Here is a 15648-nt window from a genome sequence, read left to right as displayed (position 1 = left end):
CAAGATATGCAAAGAGAACAAAGAACAGACAAAAGGGTTCAGTTAATCAGTAAAAACAATGGTTGGCGTCAAGCCAGCATTATACTCTGAGCAAACAATCACCTGGCCCCTCGCCCCAGAAGTATTGTGTAAGGAAGCCTGTTATAGCTGGATTCTTTCAGGCACCTCGACAGAGCCTGGCCATCTGCAGCCCACTTACATCATCCTTGTGTATTAACAGAAAACTATGCATGTCCTTGTTTTAGATGAGGATTCATTATCCCATTTGTAAACATTTGTGGGTTCGCAGGTCCTGTTCCACCCATTTGGAAAAGTTGAAATGCACGGTACCGTGCATAAAATGTAGAACATTTTCTGTGATCTCCATACTCGGCCTGACCCTACCTCTACCTGTTAGTCTGTCCTTTCCAGTTTTTTACTGCACAATCCCATGTAATTAGCCGAACACATTTTTTTTTTCTTCTCTGGTGATCAATATGTGGTTTCTTCGCTTAGCTTGGTATTGACCGCACATTTGCACCATAGAACAAATATTAATCAGTCTGCTTTTATCTTAAAAGGAAATTTTAGGAACGTTTTATATCATGCAGAGTAATTACCTTCCAGCCGCAAAAATGTGAAATGATTGTTTTTGTTTCAGCACAAATCTATCAACTAAAGCTGGAAAAGCTGCCAGTGTCGTCCTATACTCCATGTGGAACCACAGCGACCTTCACGGTGCCTACAAAAAGGTAAGAAATACGCGACTTGAAAGACATGGGAAAGCCTTGCTATGATTTTCTAAAAGGTCTTCTGGTAATCACTTGGCATAAATGGATAGGGGTACGAAGTTGGAGGATTCTTTTAAAAAAAGATACTTTCAATAACACATTTTTGTGTACCGTATTTTGGGAGGACAAATGGGTTACCTACACATTTAGACAAACATGACAGGCATTTGAGACAAGGATGCATCAGCACAACATATGGTGTGTTTCTAAGAATCATTATTGGAGTCTTGTGCAAATTGTTTATACCTGAGGTCCAATGTTTAAAAACTTCCTTTGGCATAGTTGCCTTGCCTTTTTGACAGGATAAAGAGTACCTCGCTATTAAAGAAACTCAGCGTCTATTTTACAGTAGGTTATTGTTCAATATCCTCATCTATGAAATGATAGGTTATTTATAACGCGCTTAATACCCAGAAGTTTCTAAGCGCGGACTCGGGGATCAACCTGTGTTGCTTCATGTCGTCTTGCTTCCAAGGCGAGCATGTTGCCTTTGAGCTATCCTCCCAGGACAGTAACCTTATTTTGGTGCTAGACTATAAAAGTACAAAACAATACATAAGCTAACACATACACAGCAATAGACTGATCATTCGAAATATCAACACAAATTACAATCATTGTAAAGAAAAAAGTATCATTTGATAATATGAAATTGAATAAAAACAGCAAATTGTGTCATCTAGAATACAAGTTCTAAAAGACAGTTATATAGCACTAGATAACTCCTCTCCCTTCTGCACCATGCCTTATCGATATAACTAGATAAGGAAAAATTATATCAAACTGGCAATGTTGCAGAATTCCTCTGCAATATTCAAAGAATGAATCCCTCTGTTTAATAAGCATGGTTTGAAATTTCTATTTCTGATATCAGACATTGGGTGCTGGAAAAGAATGTTGTACAGACTCTACAGTGCCAAAACCAAATATACCAAATTCTGCATTGGGATTGTTCCATCATGCCTTAACTGAAGCTATGGATCAGGTGCCCAATCAAATGTTCAAGTATAAAGCTCTCTGGATTGGGCTACAAAGCCCCCGCTCCCACAAATAATCTTCAAAGACAGAACTCTGCTTGATGTACAAATAGTTATAGCCCATAGATAGGTGAAGACACTTGCTTACATTTTGGCCCACTAGAAAAGCATCCTGCACATCAATGAGAACCGGTCTGCTAGTATTGGTGATATCGTCTGCTTTACACCAGAGGTTTTTTAGGTTTAATATATTCAGATACTCTTTGATATACTTTAACCATGGGAGGGAAGATGCAATCTTGAATCTTAATACATCTTTTAAGGCTAGTCTGTAACTAACAAAGGAGCCGCAGGACCAGATGCGGGCCCAATATAACAATGGTTTGAGTGCCAGCTGGTTACTAATGCTTCTAAGACCAAGTTCTCGTCATAGACCTACCTGGGGTCTTAATATGGCCACAAACATCTGCTGCATTAGCCTATGCCCGATAGACTTCCAATGCGGGACTATATTTTTCCAAAAGTATTTTGAAAAACTCAAAATACTGTTACACATCCTCTCTAGAGATATATTGGCTTTTCCAGTATGTTTGGTCCATCCCATGAAAACCTAACCCTCAAATAGTCCAAATGTGAATGAACCCTCTTCTATTCTTACCCCACCAATGTTAAGATTAATTTAAAAGCGTGATCCATTTTTCCACAGCTCATAAACTTTGATTTGTCGTCGCTAATTTGTAATCCATGATTATCACAGAAATGTACAAAATGCTCAACAACTCTCAAGAGGCCAGAGGGGGTTTGCGAGATAATTTTCATGTTGTCAGCAAACAGTAGAATACCAATTTTTTCTCCCCAGGGGTTGGTGCATCAGACGTGTTCCTGGAACAATCTACTAGTACAAAAGCAAAAAATAAATAAAAAAAAGTCTGCTGGCAAATCTACAGCCCTGCCTCACCCTCTCAATGGGGAAAGATGTAGGGCCTTCTCCTAAACCCCACATAACTCTTACCATCCTATTTCCAAATAAGTCGGGACTTTTTTAAAAAACAATTTTAAACACTTTATATGTTTTGTAGTACAATCAATTCAAACATTGAATTCATACAATAATGCAATACATGGTTTAATATACACCCCTGGACTAACCAACACACCAGTGAAGGGACTTTTTAAGGAATGGTGAAGGGACTTTTTAGCAAGGCTTGCTATGGTGCAATTTTTTATATGCTGTCATAGTCGGCCTTGAGATCTATAAAAATAAAGTGTATATGCCCGCCTTTTGACTAACCTATTCATCCAAATTAAGGTTAAGTCTAAAAACCTGGCCAATAGTACCTTGCTAAAACTAGTTTTAGCAAGATACTATTGCATTAGTTTGAAGTACCCAATCTTACAATTTTGTTTGTAAAATGTTGCCTAATATTTAGCTACAAGCATCCAACAGCGTGATTGGGCGATAGCTACCTGGTAAACCGGAAAATTAGCACAATCTCTGCCAGTACCCAGGTTTTTCACCGGTCTTAAGTATAGCATTAAATAATGACAGAGTATTGTTTGGTATGGAAACCTGCTCTGAATAGAGTATGGAATGTAGGCTTATGGCTCCAAAACTATTTACCATGAATAGTTTGATCAAATGTCAAACAAGATGCAGAGTATACAATATTGTCTACATGTGCAACTTGGAAGGTCTAGAAGACAAAGTACAAACATCAGGAACACTTCAGAGCCAACAAGAATGGGGATATAAAATAACTATAGGCACTCCAGTGGGTCCCGGAAAAACTTGAATCATTATTTAGACGTATCCGATTCTTAGGAATTGAGCCATGCAAGATTGAATCCCAGTTGTGGAAATGAAAAGCTCCAATTTAGACAGACAAGATGGATCCAGAATCTCAGAACAGCAAAAACAGCCTTAAGGAGGTCAGATGTTTGTGTTATGTAATGGTGCAGAAGTGCCCGACTGACACAAGGGTGGCATGCAGATTGCTATAAGCCTTTATTGTAATGAAAACAAAGGACAAACCTAACTATCCCTAACTTGTAATAGTGGTTTCCCCACCTCAACGAATATACTCGGGGGTTGTCAGAATGTACAAGTAACTAAAGAATGCCCACCGTTGTCAATAAACCTTTTTCTGCCCCTTACACTTAATCAAACTAAGGAAATAATGTCTCTTCTTGGTCCAGAAGAATGTCTCCCTCCTTCTGAGCTATGGATAAGGGTTCTTGGTTAAAATGTCTTTAGATGGAAAATTAAGTTCGTAAATTACAAAATGTCCTCCTTGAAACGGCATTCCTTATTGCCCATTGTTAGGGTCACTATTAGGTTCTCTGTTGAATGGCTCCCTTCTCCAGAATTCCATTTTCTCAACACCAGGAGATATGCTGCTCTCCCCCTGGTCTTCCTTAGACTTCACAACGCCAGCGGGAATGTCCCCCTTGCCCTGGTTACTCTTGGCTTTCACAGTTAAGCCTGGGGACGGGGGCTTTACCTCCCTTGCCGTGGCCACCTCTCTCAGCCTTTCCAACACCAGGGGGAATGACTCCCTTCCCCTGGTTACCTTAAACTTCCACATTTCTTACGGTTCGAGGGAAGGCCTCCGTTCCCCTGGCCTTCTTCAGTCTTGTGGGTACCGGTTCTTTATCCAGATTTGGCTTCCCCTTGGCTGTGGCAAACCTGGTTCACTATCCTACCAGGTCTTGTCTGTATGCAACAATTCTTCTGTATTGTTTTTACTGGATGTGGGTCCCAGACCCGTGTTTCCCCTTCTTGGGAACCCGCAGCCCTGGCGAACTATGCTCCCAGGTACCGCTATGAAGAAGACTCTGGATGCACCTTTGCATGGGGCGTGGGGTCCCAGACCCATATTATATTGTTTCTATGCCTTTTGGGGGCCCCTGCAACCATTACGATCTTCCCACTCTCTTCCGGATGTTTACCAATGTTTCTCAGTTGTCTGCGAGCGTCTTCTCCTCTCTCTGGCGTCTTCTGATCCTCCCAGGGACTGCGGCAGCTCCGCAGTGGCTCCCTGCTGCTGGGCTGTGACACCTAGGCGGCTCTCTCCAGCCTTCACGCACGGCTCGCTGACCCACTTCTGGTCTGCTGGTCCAGCCTAACCACAGCAGACCATCTGGGGACGTCTCGGCAAACAGGTACTCTTTTTGTCCTCTGCTGCTTCTTCCTTCTTCCCACAGGATTCAAAACTCCCAGTTCCTCCAGGGAGGGTTTTTCCTATTGGTGAGTCATTCGTCCCTTTATGTCACAGCGTCGACCAGATTGTCTAGTCTGCTCTGTGTGAATATGAGGGTATTACCCAAATTGACCTTTTACTATTGACCTTTTGCACAATTGACCTAATTGTAGTGGTCCTAATTGACCTGCACAATTGACCTTTATATTTGTTATTTTATATATGTATTGGGTTGGTTTTGGATTATAAATAATATAAGGGGATTGGGTGGTGGGTTGCAGGGGGTTTTGGATTGGGTGGGAGGTTGCGGGGGGTTCCCCCCTGCATAAATGTCCTAATTGACCTTCTAAATTAGGTCACTTCTCCCAAGGTCAATTGTGAAAAGGTCAATTAGTAAACAACCAATATGCCAATATGAGCACTGATCGGTGCAGCTCTGTGCCTCCTTCATCGGTCATGGGGCATACGGACTCCCTTGGGTATTTCCTACTCTCCCTCATTTGTCATGTCAGCCACATAGGAACACATGTGGGCTTAGGGAGTTAGTGGTCTCTTTACAGGGAAGGAGGATGAGGGGGGGTTGGGGTATATCGGGACCATACTGCGTTCTCCTGAGATGGTCGTCCTGCGTCACATGGTGGGGGGAGGGGTCCTCCCCATGTCATCCTACCGTGCTACACCGACCCCAGGGGGACTATTGGGTAGTGTCCACACCACCCTGGCCCCATGGGAAGGGTCTCCCCCTAGGAGAGAAGGGACATCATCCGAGGATTCGTCAGTTATAACTGTTACTGACATAACGGACAAAAAAAATTAATATTGAGCAATACAAGTATTTTGTTTCCAGACCATATTTCTTCAATTCAAGGAACAAAATTATGAAATGATACATAACACAGGATTCTAAGAATCAAATGTTTATTGAATGATAGGTAGCCTGATTGAGGTAATTCTCTTCTTTCCCATAATCTTGATTTGACTAACCTAAGATATATCCCTTCTGAAATTCATCTGTTCATGTCTCTAACAGATTTCTTATTTTTTGTGTATGGTTAAAAACAAGTTCAACCTGTTACAATATTTAAATACAATAATCAAACTTAATGTCCTCCTTTTAAATCTTGTTTTTTGTAGGTAAAAGCAAAACAAAAATAAATTGACCATTTAAGAAAAAAAAGGGAACATTAAATAATTTAAGAATCCTTTAAAAATCCACATTCATTGCACTCAAATGTTGAATAATGCTTGATCAATTTAATAACTCCTCACCATCTAAAATCTTCAATTGTTTAAACAATCCTCACGCAGCCAAAGCCACTGAAGTAGGGCGAACCGTCTCATTGTAGCTGCCACAAGTTATCACCATCAATAAATGAAAGATTATGGACTTGCTTTTTAAAATAAATAATGCGCAAAGCTAAGAAATACTGGACAGTCGACAATAAGGTGCTTCTAAGTCTCCATAATATTAATATATTGCCACAATATCTACTAAACTCTTGGTCTTTAGTAATCGACTTTCCCCTGGCTAAAATGTCTCTAGTCAGTAAGATATTAAATCTGAATCTCATGACGGGCTCCTGGAAACACTTGTGTATAAGTGCCATGCAAATGCCAAATAAATAGTTATTACAAGAATAGCTATTAGGAACCAGAAGTCAATAAGGAGCCAGTATCCCCAGCTTCTTATATTCAAAGCTTAAGTGGTCTAGTGACTCATAAGCGTGAAAAGTATCCATGGTCGTGATATGATATGGTATTTTCTTTGTATCGTGCTCGTACACAATTGTTTCAGAGCGCGACAAGTCAAGGGAGGGGAACAGTGTAGAACACAACGATCTTACTAGGCCCAGTGACATTGAAAATGCGCAAGTGCATGGGAAAGGGGAAAAGTGCAAGGAAGTGGGAGTGTGGAAAGTGCGGAGCAGAGGAGAACAGATAAATAATAGTAAATACAAATAAATAGATAATAGAGGCAATAAACAGTGACAGTGCACCCAGCAAGTGGCAAGTGCCGTGTTTACGGCAGCAGACTGGGTAAGTCTGATAAGTGCAGAAAAGGAAGAAAATGGGGGTTGGGGGACTATATGGGTACAGATACAGTCCACAGTGCAAGGGGTAGCCAGAAGGCAGTGCAGGAGGGTGGCAGGGTGAACACGTACCTGGGCCCAGGGGACAGAGTGGTGACGATCAGCAGGGGAGAGGGGGAGTGAAGGCAGAAGCAAATGGGAAGGTCTTAAGGTGCTTCCGGAACCAGAGATGGTTCTCTTCAGGTTTTAGAGTGACATGGAGGCTATTCCAGAGGGAGGCCCAAGCCGAAGACAGAGATCTATCCCCAGCTTGTTTCTTTGAAAAACGACGGACCCTGTGGGACTTGGAGGTAGAAGAGCGAAGAGCTCGAGAGGGGAGGTATTTTGCGGAGAGATAGCTGAAGGTATTGCCCATTCTTCTTTATAAAGAGCCAATTTAGTAGAAGAAGAATTTCTCAGACGTTCCTCTGCTGCAAGACCAACTTCAGATGAAATTCCAATACACTTCTTGGCGAGTTCTCCCTTTTTAAATTAAGTAAAATTTCCAAGTCGCCAAATAACAAATGAATTGGGGCTTCCCAGCATTAAATAGTGCAATTTCACCCCTAAACAGACTAGATTTTAAACCTAGTTCAAAGCAAATGGCCACTATAGGAATACAATTGGGTACTGTCAGGATCCTGTGCCAAATCAAAGCCTCATATCTTAAGGACTTCAAGACCCAGGGTTGCAATATTGCAATTCCGTATAAAGGTTTAGGGATAACCATCCCCTCTTAAAATGTCATCAGCGGGCGGGCAGAACATTTCCCAAGTTATAATTCATTTAAGCCATTTGTCCAGCCAAAGCAACTACCTTCTGTTTCATAAACTCAGCTATATGTTTTACCAAGTTTATTTATTATGGGAAATCCAAGATAAATAATCCAAGATAAATTAAGTTAACTTTCTTCAATTTGGCATTATTTAATATCCAATTAAACTTTGTTGCTTTTATGGATAAGGTGAGTCGAAGGATTTTAGTTTTAATAGGCTTGTGTCATGATGCCTACCTCTAAGGAGCCAGGCCGGGCCCAGCAACCCCAGAGGCAGACATCATTTTCCCCAGGGAAGTCTCAGCGGGCCCAAGTCGGGGCCCTTTGGACTCAGTCCTGGCGCCTTAGGCGCCAGGCTCATAGCGGACCCCAGTCCTGGCGCCTTAGGCGCCAGGCTCATAGAAGAGGATATGTGTTTAAGTGCTTGGGTGCACACTTACCTGATGCAGACCTTGCTGCTTCATCCAGGCCCTCTTGAGGCCTGAATGGGACTACTTAACCTGTAGGACTACTTCACCACCCGGGTGTGGTCGGGGAAGGATACATACCTGATTGGTGGAAGGATACATACCAGGAACTTCTTCCAAGGCTATTTAAACCCCACCCGAACAGCCACACATGCTTCGCGTTGTTCTGCACCTAGCAGCTGGACGCTCACCGTGTCAGCTCCTGCATCCTGACTTCAGCCACGCCTGCCAGCACCCTGGAACACATGCAAGGGGAGAAAGGAAGAGAATAGGAGAAGAAAAGCCCTTACCTGCTAAATCTGCATCCCGGAGTCATTTCTCCAACGGCCCTGAAAAGGAAGACATCATTTTAAAGGCATTTTGTTTCGATCGCTGCAGCGCTGCATTTTACTCACCTTTGCAAGGCGCTTCCATCTTCAGCAGCGATCTTCCGGATTCAGCTACGCCCCGGCGCCTAGAGGAAAAAAGACAAGAACAAAGGTGAGAGGGAGAAAAGGAATAAGGAAAGCTCAGTTTCCTTTTAAGTCTTACCTGTTGGATTATTCCCACTGCATTTCGGGTCCTGCCGCTTCCTGGCATCTCCGGACCCCGGCCCCTATGGGGAAAAAAGACAAAGACATTGAATGAGCGAATGCAAAGACATTACCTGAGCGCTCATCCAGAACTGTTTCACTTCGGGTCGGCGCCATATCTCCGGCACTCCAAACCCCGGCCCCTAAGGGGAAAAAGACATAAGCAATAGCGCTTGCTGCAATTAGACAACGAACATTATTAAGCTTGAACTTTTGAACAGAACTTTTACAGCGCCTTACCTGAACAGTCAAGCTTACCTGAACTCTCATCAATCCTCAATCCAGTGAAGTAACTGGGTTTCAACGCGCCCCTGCATCAGAAGCAGGATGGAGAGCTCATCCTTCCAAACCCTAAGTGAGGCTTCACGGGGAATCGTGGAGGAGGTATCGTGGAGGGTTGGAAGGGAGTGGGAGGCTTGAGCATTGTTCCTCAGTTGGCAATACTCCCTTTTCACGCACAGGAGGGTATCCAACGAGCCAGGGAAGCCAGAATAGAGGGGCCCTTCCTGTCCATCTTCAGAGTTCTGCGCCTTTGACGCCGCGTCTCCGTGGGAACCAGGTGAGCGTTACAGAACGCGAAGCCTTACCACAATTTCCCACCTGGGCGCTATGGAGACTTCCGAGACAGATCAGCTGGCCCATCTTTTAGGGGAATTACGGGCAGAAGTGCACTCAGCCCGCCAGGAGACTAATGCTCTCAGAAGGGAACTAATCCTATCCAAGGAAAGAACTGATGATCTGGCCAAAAGGTTATTGCAGGGCCAGGCAGAGCACACTCCTTTACCTGTTTCCGGAGATATTTCTACAACAATGGGTTCGAATAACCCGGTACAAATCAATCTACCTGGACACATGCCTTTGGCCCCGCCGGAACGTTTTGCGGGGGATCCCAAGAAATATGCAGTTTTTATGAACCAATGCCGTTTACACTTTTTATGCAGGCCCGGGGCCTTCCCCAATGACCAGACCAAAGTAGCCTTTGTACTATCTTACCTCAGTGGCTGTGCTGCCGATTGGTCTATTCCATTGGTAAATCAGGATGATCCCATTCTCCGGGATTTCCAGGGCTTCCAGGCCAGCATGGAAAGATTGTTCGCTCGACACTCGCAGGGACAGGCCCTTGACAACGAACTGCTATCCTTACGACAAGGTAATCAGGATCTTTTGTCCTATATCGCCACCTTTAATAGACTAGTTGTGGAAACCGGATGGCCTGAAAATAAAAGGATCACATTGTTTCATCGAGGCCTGCGCGGAGAGCTTAAAGATGTTATAGCTCAGATAGTAGATCCACCCCAGGCCTGCGCAGACTACATAGACTTAGTGGTTCAACTTGATCACAGACTTCAAAATAGAAAAGCAGATCGGCTCAAGTATGAAACCAGAGTACCTATCAAGACCCACGTTAACTCCAAGAGTACTGACGTTTCCGAACCTATGCAAATTGGCAGTGTTAAAGGACCATTAACGCAGAAGGAACGAGAGAGAAGGCGACAAATGCAACTTTGTCTGTATTGCGGAACTTCCGGTCACTTTCTTCAAAGTTGTCCAGTTAAACCACCCAAGAAGGTGGTTGGAGCCACTGATAACGAGTTATTGACACCTGGTTCGGGAAACGACGTAGCCCGACAAGCGTAGGGGTCCGCTTGCCGAGCTTGAAAACAAACTCTTTGACCTCGCATTTTGTCATGCCAATGGTGCTTGTGAACCCAAAACAGCCTCAGCAGTTGCATACTATAAAAGCATACATAGACAGTGGAGCTATTGGAAATTACATAGACCGTGAATTGGCTTCCAGGATTAAGCTTCCTCTCCGCCCGAAAGTAACCCAAGATGTAATTACTACAGTTGATGGAACCGAAATAGCCTCAGGGCCTGTAACGCATTCCACAGTTGAAATCACTCTGGTGGGTCAGGACGGACATCGGGAAGCAATCGTGTTTGATGTGATCAAGGCCCCACAATTTCAAGTACTTCTTGGAATCCCTTGGTTAGAAACACATAATCCGAGAATAGACTGGCGAGCAAAGAAGATAACTTTTCCTGATTGTGAACCAACCTGTTACCCAAGGAATCCAGCTATGGGTCTAGCCTCTGTAACTTCCACCCCTGTACAGCTACCATCTGAATACCAAGAATTCCAAGACGTTTTTCAGAAAGAGCAGGCTAACACCTTACCTCCCCATCGATCTTACGATTGCCAAATCGACTTGGTACCCAATGCACAACTACCTTGTAGTAGGATTTATGCTCTTACTGAACCTGAGAACCTGCATTTGCGCCAGTATTTGGATCAATACCTGGCCAATGGTTTCATTCGCCCATCAAAGTCACCAGTCTCTTCCGCTTTGTTCTTCGTACCTAAAAAGGAAGGAGACCTTAGGGCCTGTATTGACTACCGCGCCCTAAATCAGATAACGATTAAGAATCGTTACCCTTTGCCCCTGATACCTGAGCTTATCGATCAAGTAAAAGATGCTCGTGTGTACACCAAGCTAGATCTCCGAGGAGCTTACCACCTGGTACGTATAAAAGAGGGCGACGAGTGGAAGACTGCATTCCGCACCAAATTTGGGCTCTTCGAATATCAAGTAATGCCCTTCGGTTTGTGCAATGCACCTGCCGCCTTTCAGTACTTCATGAATGATGTTCTTCGGGAACTTATCGATGTTTGTGTCATCGTTTATATTGACGACATCCTGGTGTATTCCTCCTCAGAATCTGATCACAGAAACCATGTTAGGGCAGTTCTTGAGAAATTGCGCCAGCACAAATTATTTGCCAAGCTCGAAAAATGCGTTTTTCATACCACAGAAGTGGAGTTTCTCGGATTCATCCTGACACCTCAAGGAATCCGAATGGACTCGCGGAAAGTGGACGCCATTCTCAAATGGCCATCTCCTAGCTCTGTGAAGGGAGTGCAAAGCATGCTTGGCTTTGCCAATTTCTATCGAAGATTCATCCCGGAATTTTCTCGAACTGTTCAACCCATCACAGCTCTCCTAAAAAAAAAATAAACGCTTTGAATGGACTCTTGAGGCTGAACAAGCCTTTCAGGACCTGAAAACCAAATTCACCTCTGCACCTGTATTGAAGCACCCGCGCCCAGATCTCCCTTACATCGTGGAAACCGATGCATCCAGTTCGGCCATGGGAGCTGTCCTGTCGCAAAGAGACCCAGAAACTAACCAACTACACCCTGTAGCCTTTTGGTCCAGAAAATTCTCTCCACCTGAACTCAATTACGCAATTACCGACAAAGAATTACTGGCTATTAAATCAGCTTTCAAGGCTTGGCGTCACTATCTTCTCGGTGCAAGACACACCATCACCGTAATTACGGACCACAGAAATTTGCAGTATTTAAAGACGGCCAAAGCTCAATCTTCGCGACAACTCCGATGGGCTTTATTCTTTGCGGAATTTGATTTTGTAATTACCTATCGCCCTGGCTGCAAGAATGGTAAGGCAGATGCCTTATCCCGGATAGGCATGGAAGAACCCAATTCGAAAATTTAGAACCTGTGCCAATCATACCGGAACAAAGAATTCTGGGCTTGACTTCATTGCAAACCATTGAGGACATCCAAGCTCAAGTAAAACAGCTTTTTGACTCTTCTGCCTTACTGGAACGGAGTCAAAAGGGTCCTCACTACACCGTTAAGGATGATTTACCCTACTTCCAAGAGCGGTTATTTCTGCAAAGTAAAGAATTGCAGGAACTTGTCATTACCCGTCATCATGAATCATTAATGGAAGGACACCCCGGTATCGCGAAAACAGAAGAAAAGATCAAACGCCACTTCTGGTGGCCTTCTTGGAGAAAAGACATAAAGTCATTTGTGTTGTCTTGCGGAATCTGTGCCCAAAATAAGAGTCAAAAGAAAAGGCCAGCCGGCCTACTTCAACCTTTGGACATTCCACCAGCACCTTGGCACACCTTGTCAATGGACTTTATAACTGACCTGCCTCCTTGTGGTGGTTACAACACGATTCTCGTAATAGTGGATCTATTCTCCAAAATGGCCCATTTTATCCCTTTAAAAGGATTGCCGTCAGCTTCCACCTTGGCCAAGGAATTTATGGAAAATATAGTGCGGTTACATGGTTTCCCTTCCATATTAGTCTCAGACCGTGGAAGTCAATTTATCTCCCACTTTTGGAAGAAATGTTGCCAACTAGCACAAATAGACGTGCGGTTATCCACCAGCCACCACCCCCAGACCGACGGACAAACCGAGAGAACCAATCAGACTCTCGAGCAATATCTGCGGTGCATGTTACACCAATCCGAGTTGAATTGGAAGGACATCCTTTGGATTGCAGAATATGCATACAACAATTCAGTGCATTCTGGAACCGGACAGACTCCTTTTTATACCCTGTATGGTCACCATCCTCGGACCTCTGACCTAGATCCACCTCTGACCCTGGAGATGCCTGCAGTAAATCACCTACATTCCACAATAACCCAAGCCTTCAAAGAAGCTACAACCCACTAACAGCAAGCCAAGAAAAAGTATAAAGAAAACGCTGATTTGCACCGAAGTAAAACTCCTCCTTACCAAGTAGGAGATCAGGTATGGCTAGCAACTAAACATCTACCCCTCAAGGGTCAGCGAACTTTTAATCCCAGATTCATTGGGCCTTACCCCATCAAAGCTATTATCAACCCAGTGGCCTTTAAACTCGATTTACCATCCAACATGCGGATTCATCCCGTTTTTCACGCATCTCTTCTAAAACCAGTACAACCTGGAACCAGACTGTCTGAGCCCCCAGGCCCTGTCCAAATTGATGGAGAATTAGAATTCGAAGTGAAAGACATTTTAGATTCCAAGATAGTTAAGTCGAAACTCTTCTATCTTGTTGATTGGAAAGGATATGGACCTCAGGAAAGATCTTGGGAACCCAGTAACTATGTTCACGCACCACGATTAATTCAAAGATTCCATCGAAGATTCCCGCACAAACCAAAACCCCCGGAGGAAAAGACCTTGGGAGGGGCCTTGAGGGGGGGTACTGTCATGATGCCTACCTCTAAGGAGCCAGGCCGGGCCCAGCAACCCCAGAGGCAGACATCATTTTCCCCAGGGAAGTCTCAGCGGGCCCAAGTTTGGGCCCTTTGGACTCAGTCCTGGCGCCTTAGGCGCCAGGCTCATAGCGGACCCCAGTCCTGGCGCCTTAGGCGCCAGGCTCATAGAAGAGGATATGTGTTTAAGTGCTTGGGTGCACACTTACCTGATGCAGACCTTGCTGCTTCATCCAGGCCCTCTTGAGGCCTGAATGGGACTACTTAACCTGTAGGACTACTTCACCACCCGGGTGTGGTCGGGGAAGGATACATACCTGATTGGTGGAAGGATACATACCAGGAACTTCTTCCAAGGCTATTTAAACCCCACCCGAACAGCCACACATGCTTCGCGTTGTTCTGCACCTAGCAGCTGGACGCTCACCGTGTCAGCTCCTGCATCCTGACTTCAGCCACGCCTGCCAGCACCCTGGAACACCTGCAAGGGGAGAAAGGAAGAGAATAGGAGAAGAAAAGCCCTTACCTGCTAAATCTGCATCCCGGAGTCATTTCTCCAACGGCCCTGAAAAGGAAGACATCATTTTAAAGGCATTTTGTTTCGATCGCTGCAGCGCTGCATTTTACTCACCTTTGCAAGGCGCTTCCATCTTCAGCAGCGATCTTCCGGATTCAGCTACGCCCCGGCGCCTAGAGGAAAAAAGACAAGAACAAAGGTGAGAGGGAGAAAAGGAATAAGGAAAGCTCAGTTTCCTTTTAAGTCTTACCTGTTGGATTATTCCCACTGCATTTCGGGTCCTGCCGCTTCCTGGCATCTCCGGACCCCGGCCCCTATGGGGAAAAAAAACAAAGACATTGAATGAGCGAATGCAAAGACATTACCTGAGCGCTCATCCAGAACTGTTTCACTTCGGGTCGGCGCCATATCTCCGGCACTCCGAACCCCGGCCCCTAAGGGGAAAAAGACATAAGCATTAGCGCTTGCTGCAATTAGACAATGAACATTATTAAGCTTGAACTTTTGAACAGAACTTTTACAGCGCCTTACCTGAACAGTCAAGCTTACCTGAACTCCCATCAATCCTCAATCCAGTGAAGTAACTGGGTTTCACCGCGCCCCTGCATCAGAAGCAGGATGGAGAGCTCATCCTTCCAAACCCTAAGGTGAGGCTTCACGGGGAATCGTGGAGGAGGTATCGTGGAGGGTTGGAAGGGAGTGGGAGGCTTGAGCATTGTTCCTCAGTTGGTAATACTCCCTTTTCACGCACAGGAGGGTATCCAACGAGCCAGGGAAGCCAGAATAGAGGGGCCCTTCCAGTCCATCTTCAGAGTTCTGCGCCTTTGACGCCGCGCCTCCGTGGGAACCAGGTGAGCGTTACAGCTTGATCTTTAAAAAATTACCATATGCATACGAAACAGAAGCGTTACTATATCTCTGTAAACCAATAAGGGTGCAGTCAAATAATAAGATATCATATGCAAAACACACAAACTTAAAATCCACCAAGAGTCATTCAAAACCTGAGACCTATAGGGTAAAAAGACAGTGCTAAAATGCAGCCCTGTCTATGACCAGATTTTCTGCGCATTTTCCTTGAAAAGTTACCTTCAATGTCCAGTCTAACTTGGATATTTGAATTATTATGTAGGCCAACAGTAAACTTCGGTAAACCCTTTGGGATACCACATCTTGCAAGTTTATTGTAAAGTAAGTTGTGATTAACAAGATTAAAAGCTGATGATAATTGATGCCACAAAAATACTCATTTTGATCTCCCATGTCTGC

General features: G+C 44.5%; 1 protein-coding gene across 1 annotated transcript in view; it reads left to right on the top strand.

Annotated features, from left to right (window-relative positions):
* The window catches only part of PKP2 (plakophilin 2), an 810521-nt gene that overhangs the window by 780753 nt on the left and 14120 nt on the right, over nucleotides 1-15648 (top strand). Inside the window, exon 12 of the mRNA XM_069628098.1 lies at nucleotides 641-731. Coding sequence (XP_069484199.1) covers nucleotides 641-731 — 91 coding nt within the window. The remainder of the gene's footprint in view (nucleotides 1-640; nucleotides 732-15648) is intronic.

Source organism: Ambystoma mexicanum, chromosome 12, assembly GCF_040938575.1.
Source record: "Ambystoma mexicanum isolate Mex_15411 chromosome 12, UKY_AmexF1_1, whole genome shotgun sequence".
Taxonomy (NCBI): domain Eukaryota; kingdom Metazoa; phylum Chordata; class Amphibia; order Caudata; family Ambystomatidae; genus Ambystoma; species Ambystoma mexicanum.
This window is presented reverse-complemented; position numbering and strand designations above follow the sequence as displayed.